Genomic DNA, 7463 nt, shown 5'->3' on the forward strand with positions numbered 1-7463 from the left:
TGTTCATCCCAAGTCCTTCACCATGGTTTGAATAATAAAAATATGCTAAACTTTTGTGGTTGGCCAGGCTTTTAAATATTTGTGTCTCCATATTTGGAAATTTTGAGACAGATTAAAAATGTTGGACTTTTTGGAGAAGATGGGACATAAAGGATATTCCTTTCAAAGAGGGTACTTCTAGCAAAGGCACGAGAGACCAGTAGCAAATGAACAATGGCTACTCGTGATGAATGGATCCTTTGTGTTTCCTATTATCTAAACAATATTCTTTTAAGATAAACAAGTAGTTAGAATTTTATATTTAACGTTTTGTGAAAAAAAATGAACACTGTACTTGGGATCATATCTTCCCTTGTTATCTGTATCTCTTGGAAAATTCTATGTGCAGACTGGTGCTCAAGAAGACAAGGAATACCAATGAATGCAAAAACCAGGATTTCAGGGAAGCACACAGTTCAGAAACCCAGGGAGACATCTGCACCAATGTTGCTTACATTTAAACCTGGAATCATTCACACAGATTTGGTGACCCAAGTCATAAAGAAGTGACAAGGCAAGATTGCTAGAAAAGTAGATGGAAAGACATGACCAACTGGAGAGGACAGTGGAGAAATGCTCCCAAGTAAAGCTAAAATGTTGCATGGGGGTGGCACTGTTGCTGTCTCCAACTGCCCTCCTATTAGACATGACACAGTTGCCATAAAAGAAGCTGGACACTTATCTGGATCCTGCACAGAGACTGATGTTCTTAGAAACTGCTCACTTTGCTAATGTCACAGATCCCTCTTATGGCTGACAAAAAACAATGCTTTCCTACTGCCTGATGCACACGTTTATATGTCAAAGACAGAATTATTTGGCTGGCTAAAAATAAAACATCAAACTATTTATCCAATGGTACAAACACTCAAATAGATAACACTTAGATTCCCAGTCTGGAAAACATGAGGTGGTATGAAAAGCAGTTTTATCTGAGATTTAATGAGCTTAGGGAATTCATTAGAAATATAAAACACATATAAATCCCCCAAGACTACAGATTCCAAGATTAACAGAGTGATCAGTATTTAATAACCCTCTGCAAAAATCATCTTATGCTCTTAGCTTCCTGTTGATATATGTCTCAAGAGAGGTGAAACAAATTCCTGATTTTATATTCTCAAGTTGTTGATGAGAATTCTATAAGGCAGAGAAATCAGATTGAATCAGAAGTCAGTTGTTGGTTCTTGACTAATATTTTACCAATTAGTTTTTAAAAAAATAGGTGGCATTGAGATTAAGAATACTATAAAATTTTCCTAAACCTGAGTTTATTCAATTTAAAGACGTTTCTTCTTTGAGATTGTCACATTATTATTTTTTTAGAAATTTATTTATTTGTTTGTTTGTTTGTTTATGATGTGGTGCTGAGGATTGAACCCAAGGCCTCGCATGTGCACTCTACCACTGAACTACAACTCCAGCCCTGTCACATTACTTTTTAAAATGTTTTCAAGATACAAAATATTCTCTCATTTTATGCTATGATCCTAATGAAGATAGTCATATATTTTGTTGCTCATGTATTTATTTGTGTATTGTGTTTGAATTAGTTAGTTGGAAAATACAATTTTAGGAAATATTAGCTCTTTATTGAATTTCATTGTCTTGGAAAATCTAAATTCTGAGAACTACAGAGTGGTTAACATAGGACAGAATGGTGAACAAAGGAAAAGATATTCAATTAGCCCTTCCCATCCAGGGGCTTGGGTCAGAAATCTTCTAAAACCCTTAGAAAAATTGTTCATGGACTCCTTCCTTCTGAACCAATCTTACTAGAACCCAATAACCCTTCTGCCTCTCCTCCTATACCATTTCCTGTGACTGCAATTTATGTCATGCAATGATTTAAGTACTTCTTTATGTTCTTGAAATTGTACTGGTGTTGGTCATAAATGACAGATGGGCTATAAATGTCTTTAACCATGATTCTCCAAGATGAAGAAAATGAATCAAAGAAAGATACTATTTTTATATAATGACAGAAACTGATAATAACTTGAACTGAGCATATGATAATTTCTGACATTTGGACATGTATCTTATAAGAGTTGAAGAAATGTGTCATGGTTTTAGGACTAACAGAATCATTTTCCTGTGCCCCAGGAAATACTTTAAAAATCCTAGAGAGAATATGTAAATTTATTTTATTTTTTTATTTTTACTTATTTTTAATTGCTTTTATTTTTTAAATACATGACAGCAGATTGCATCACAATTCTTTTTTTTTTAAACAGAGAGAGAGAGAAAGAGAGAATTTTTAATATTTATTTTTTAGTGTTCAGCAGACACAACATCTTTGTTTGTATGTGGTGCTGAGGATGGAACCCTGGCTGCATGCATGCCAGGTGAGCGCACTACCGCTTAAGCCACATCCCCAGCCCTGCATCACAATTCTTATTACACACATAGAACACAATTTTTCATATCTCTGTTTGTATATAAAGTATATTCACAGAAATTCATGTTTTCATACATGTACAATGGATAATGGTGTCCATCACATTCCACCATCATTGCTAACCCCGTGCCCCCTCCCTTCTCCTCCCACTTCTTCCCTATCTAGAGTTCGTCTGTTCATCCCATGCTCTCTCTCCCTACCCCACTATGAGTCAGTCACCTTATATCAGAGAAAATATTTGGCATTTGTTTTTTGGGGATTGGCTAATTTCACTTAGCATTATCTTCTCTAACTGCATCCATTTCCCTGCAAATGCCATGATTTTATTCTCTTTTATTGCTGAGTAAAATTCTATTGTGTATATATGCCACATTTTTAATCCATTCATTTACTGAAGGGCATGTAGGTTGGTTCCACAGATTAGCTATTGTGAATTGTGTTGCTATAAAAATTTATGTGGCTGTGTCCCTATAGTGTGCTATTTTTAAGTCCTTTGGGTATACACCGAGGAGAGGGATACGTGGGTTAAATGGTGGTTCCATTCCAAGTTTTCTAAGGAATCTCCATACTGCTTTCCATATTGGCTGCACCAATTTGCAGTCCCACCAGCAATGTATGAGTGTGCCTTTTTCCCCACATCCTCACCAACACTTATTGTTGTTTGTCTTCATAATAGCTGCCATTCTGACTGGAGTGAGATGGTATCTTAGAGTTGTTTTGATTTGCATTTCTCTAATTGTTTAAGATGATGAGCATTTTTTCATGTATTTGTTGGTTGATTGAATATCCTCTTCTGAGAGGTGTCTGTTCATGTCCTTGGCCCATTTATTGATTAGATGATGATGACGATGATGATGATGACGATGATGATAATGATGATTTTGTGTGTGTGTTTAGTTTTTTGAGTTCTTTATATACCCTAAAGATTAGGGCTTTATCTTTTGTGTGAGGGATAAATATTTGCTATCAAGATGGGGTCTCTTTTCACCTCACAGATTGTTTCTTTTGCTGAGAAGAATAAGAGACCCAGAATAACTAAAGCAATCCTTAGCAGGAAGAGTGAAGCAGGTGGCATTGCTATACCAGAACTTAGACTATACTACAGAGCAATAGTAACAAAAACAGCATGGTATTGGCACCAAAACAGACTGGTAGACCAATGGTACAGAATAGAGGACACAAAGACTTACCAACAAAATTATAATTATCTTATATTAGACAAAGACACCAAAAACATGCATTGGAAAAAAAGGTAGCCGCTTCAACAAATGGTGCTGGGAAAATTGTAAATCCACATGCAACAAAATGAAATTAAACCTCTATCTCTCATCATGCACAAAACTCAACTCAAAATGGATCAAGGACCTAGGAATGAAACCAGAAACTCTTCATCTAATCGAAGATAAAGTAGGTCCTAATCTTCATCATGTGGGATTAAACCCCAACTTCTTTAATAAGACTCCTATAGTGCAAGAATTAATACTAAGAATCAATAAATGGGATGGACTCAAACTAAAGAGAATATGTAAATTTAAATTGATCTCAGAAGTGTCCCTGAAGACCTGTGGTAGATTGGGGGAAAAAAAGGGCCGTCTCCTTAAAGATATCCATACCAGTGTCCCAATACCTGTGAACATTACTTGAATGTTACTTTATATGGAAAATAAGAAAAGACTTTTGCACATTTGAGTACATTATGGATACTAATATGGAGACATCATCAGATGTTATTCAGATGGGGCTTACATGTAATTAAAGGTATCCTGATAAGAGATAACATAACAGACACCACATGGCAGAAATTGGAATGGCACAGCCACAACCTAAGTCAGCCAGCAGCCTCAAGAAGCCAGACAAGGAAAATAATGGATTCTCCACTGGATATAAAAAAAAAAAAAAAAAAAAAAAAAAAAAAAAAAAACAGGCAAGAACAATGTAGGCTCACAGTTTCAGAGGTCTGAGTCCACAGATGGCTACTCCACAGCTCTCGGCCCAAGGTGAGGCAGAACGTCATGGCAGAAGGGCTTGGCAGAGGAAAGCAGCATGGCAATCAGGAAGCAGAGATTGACAACTCTGCTCACCAGGGACAAAATAGAAGTCCCCAAACCATGCCCCCAGTGACCTATCTCTCCAGTCACAACCTACCTGCCTATAGTTACTACTTAGTTAATTCTCATTAGTGGAGTAATTCAATGATTAGGTTAAGGTTCTCATAACCCAATAATTTCACTTCTAGAAACTCTTGCATTGTCTAACACACAAGTTTTGGGGGGATACCTCATATCTAAACCATAACACTTCAGAAGGAATGAGGCCCAGCTAAAACCTTGTTTTGGGCCCAAAACACTATTTTTAATACTGTTAGTAATACTACTATTAAAACTATTCTGACCTCTAGCATTGTAGGTGAATAAATATCTATTGCTTGGAGGCACTACATTGGTAGAAATTTTTACAGCAATGTTAGAAAATTAAGAAGTCCAAGACTATGATTCATCATTAGCTACCTACATGGAAGAGCTTTCCACTTTTTCCACATGTACAGGTTTAAACCATGTGCAGGTCAAGAGACTGACAAGCTGAGACTTGAGGCAGAATAGGGTCTCATCCCACACACTCATGGTTATATTATGGAATTGTAATAGGGTAGAAAAGGATAGAGGAGTAAAAATGGAAAAGTTACCTACAGTCATACTTGTCTAACCACTGAAATAATTGTTTCACTTACTTACAAGGAAGAATACATATTCCATTGTTCATCTGGACTTATAGTCTTCAAATGACAAATTTTTTTTGGTACTTGGTATTGAACTCAGGGGCACCAACCACTGAGCCACATCCCTAGCTCTGTTTTGTATTTTATTTAGAGACAGGGTCTCACTGAGTTGCTTAGCACCTTGCTATTACTGAGGCTGGCTTTGAACTCAAGATTCTCCTGCCTCAGCTGCCTGAGGCATTGGGATTACACTTGTTGCCACTGCCCCTGGTTGCAATCTGACAATTCTATTAAAGAGTGTGTGTGTGTGTGTGTGTGTGTGTGTGTGTAATGATTAAATTTAATCTCTTTTTTTAAAGATATGACATGATCAAGGCTAATCATTTCCCCAAGGCAACTAAGCTAGATAGTTATGTACAATGTCTCTTCAGGCTGGATAAACAATATATAAAAATATAAACATACAATATATAATTCCACAGATACTGGATGATTAACTGAATTTGCACATAATCTCCCATCTACATAATTTTGTTCAAACACTGACTCTCCTTCCCATGTAACTTTTTCATTTCTAGTTTCCAAGAGAACCGTATTGTTTTCATGATCATAAACTTCATAATGTTTATTTGTCTTCTCTCTTCTGCCAACTCCTCTCTCTCTGAAACATATCAGAAAACTGAATTGCTCAGTAAGATCCAAAAATCTCAATCATTCTCAAATATAGACTCTGTAGTTTGTAAATAGTTTGGAAAACAGAAAGAAATGTCAAAAATCCTCTGACACCATTTCATTTGGTTCATTTCTTCTTGATGTCTATAAGTACCTGCTTCATCAGGATGACTGCCTCACCCCAACCACCCTTCTCAGTGCATTCTTCACATCCTTGTTTCTGAGGCTGTAGATCAGGGGGTTCAGCATGGGGATCACCGTGGTGTAGAACACAGAGGACACCTTCTCCTGGTCCATAGTATTGCTGGAAAGAGGCTTGAAATACATGAATGTTATAGACCCAAAAAAGATGCCCACAGCCATGAGATGGGAGCTACAGGTGCCGAAGGCTTTGGATCGACCTTCAGTGGAGCGAATATGGAGGATACTAGAGAGAATAAAAGCATAAGAGATGAGAATGGCCAGAGTAGGACCTAGTGTATTAACTCCTCCAATAATAAACAGCAGTACCTCATTGATGTGGGTGCTGGAGCAAGACAGAGTCAGCAACTGCAGAATATCACAAAAGTAATGATTGACAATATGAGACCCACAGAAGGACAGCATTGACATGCAGGAGGTGTGGACCGTGGCCCCAAACAAACCCAGGGAGTACACTAGAGCCATCATGATGGAGCAGACCCTGTGGGACATGACAATGTTGTAAAGCAGTGGGCTACAGATAGCAACATAGCGGTCATATGCCATGGCTGTTAGAAGATAACCTTCTGCAATAACAAAAAAAAGAAAGAAGTAAAGCTGAGTCATGCACTCCAGAAAGGAGATGATGTTCCTCTCTGACACAAAGTTCACCAGCATCTTAGGGGTAATGACAGAAGAGTAGCAGAGATCAATGAAGGACAAATGACTGAGAAAGTAATACATTGGAGAGTGAAGTTGAGAACTGATGGCAATTAAGAAGATCATGCCCAGGTTACCCACCACTGTGACCACATATATTCCAAGAAACAGGAGGAAGAGTGGCAACTGGAGCTCTGGGCGTTTTGTTAACCCCTCAAGGATAAAATTAATCATCAAAGAGTGGTTTGAAGTAGCCATTTTGTTACAAAATATTATCTGTAGAAAGAGAGAAAAGTGGAACATTAGACTGATTTTTCTGATTTCCAAATTAGAATTTCATCCTCTTTTTTGATTTGCATTCCTTTTTTAAAAAAAATCTTTTTTAGTTATACATGGGCACAATATCTTTATTTTGTTTATTTCTTTTTATGTGGTGCTGAGGATCGAACCTAGGGTCTCATACGTATGAGGCAAGCGCTCTACCGCTGAGCCACAGCCCCAACCCTTGTGATTTGCATTTCTGACACTCTCATGTGTAACATGACTTCATTCTTTCCAAAAGGAAGCTGGCTCAAAGTAGGCATTTGCTGAAGATCATGTCAGTGTGAATAAATAAGGGGCATGTGAGTGCCCTGAATGCAAAAGCTTTTATGAGCCAGTCTTGCTTGTGGCAGTGATTGGCTGCCAATGAGGCCTATGTAAGAGAACAGGGCAAATGAATAACCCAGCCCCAGGGGCTCTCTAATATTCACTTCCTCAGAATCTTTTTTTTTTTAAGTTTTCATTAGTGCCTTA

At 37.5% G+C, this 7463-nt stretch overlaps 1 protein-coding gene across 2 annotated transcripts; it reads right to left on the minus strand.

The window, feature by feature from the left end:
* Nucleotides 1-5215: 5215 nt before the first annotated feature.
* Nucleotides 5216-6935, minus strand: LOC101958634 (olfactory receptor 8D2). 2 transcript variants are annotated; one of them, XM_021719573.1, is made up of 2 exons: nucleotides 6015-6926; nucleotides 5216-5239 (listed from the first exon to the last, which is right to left on the minus strand). In XM_021719573.1, the coding sequence occupies exons 1-2, from the start codon at nucleotides 6924-6926 to the stop codon at nucleotides 5216-5218; spliced, it is 936 nt and encodes a 311-aa protein (XP_021575248.1). The 2 variants fall into 2 exon arrangements, with proteins under 2 accessions (XP_021575248.1, XP_005339565.1); XM_005339508.3 differs by lacking the exon at nucleotides 5216-5239 and having other exon boundaries at nucleotides 5891-6935.
* Nucleotides 6936-7463: the final 528 nt, after the last annotated feature.

This window comes from Ictidomys tridecemlineatus, chromosome 4 (assembly GCF_052094955.1).
Source record: "Ictidomys tridecemlineatus isolate mIctTri1 chromosome 4, mIctTri1.hap1, whole genome shotgun sequence".
NCBI lineage: Eukaryota > Metazoa > Chordata > Mammalia > Rodentia > Sciuridae > Ictidomys > Ictidomys tridecemlineatus.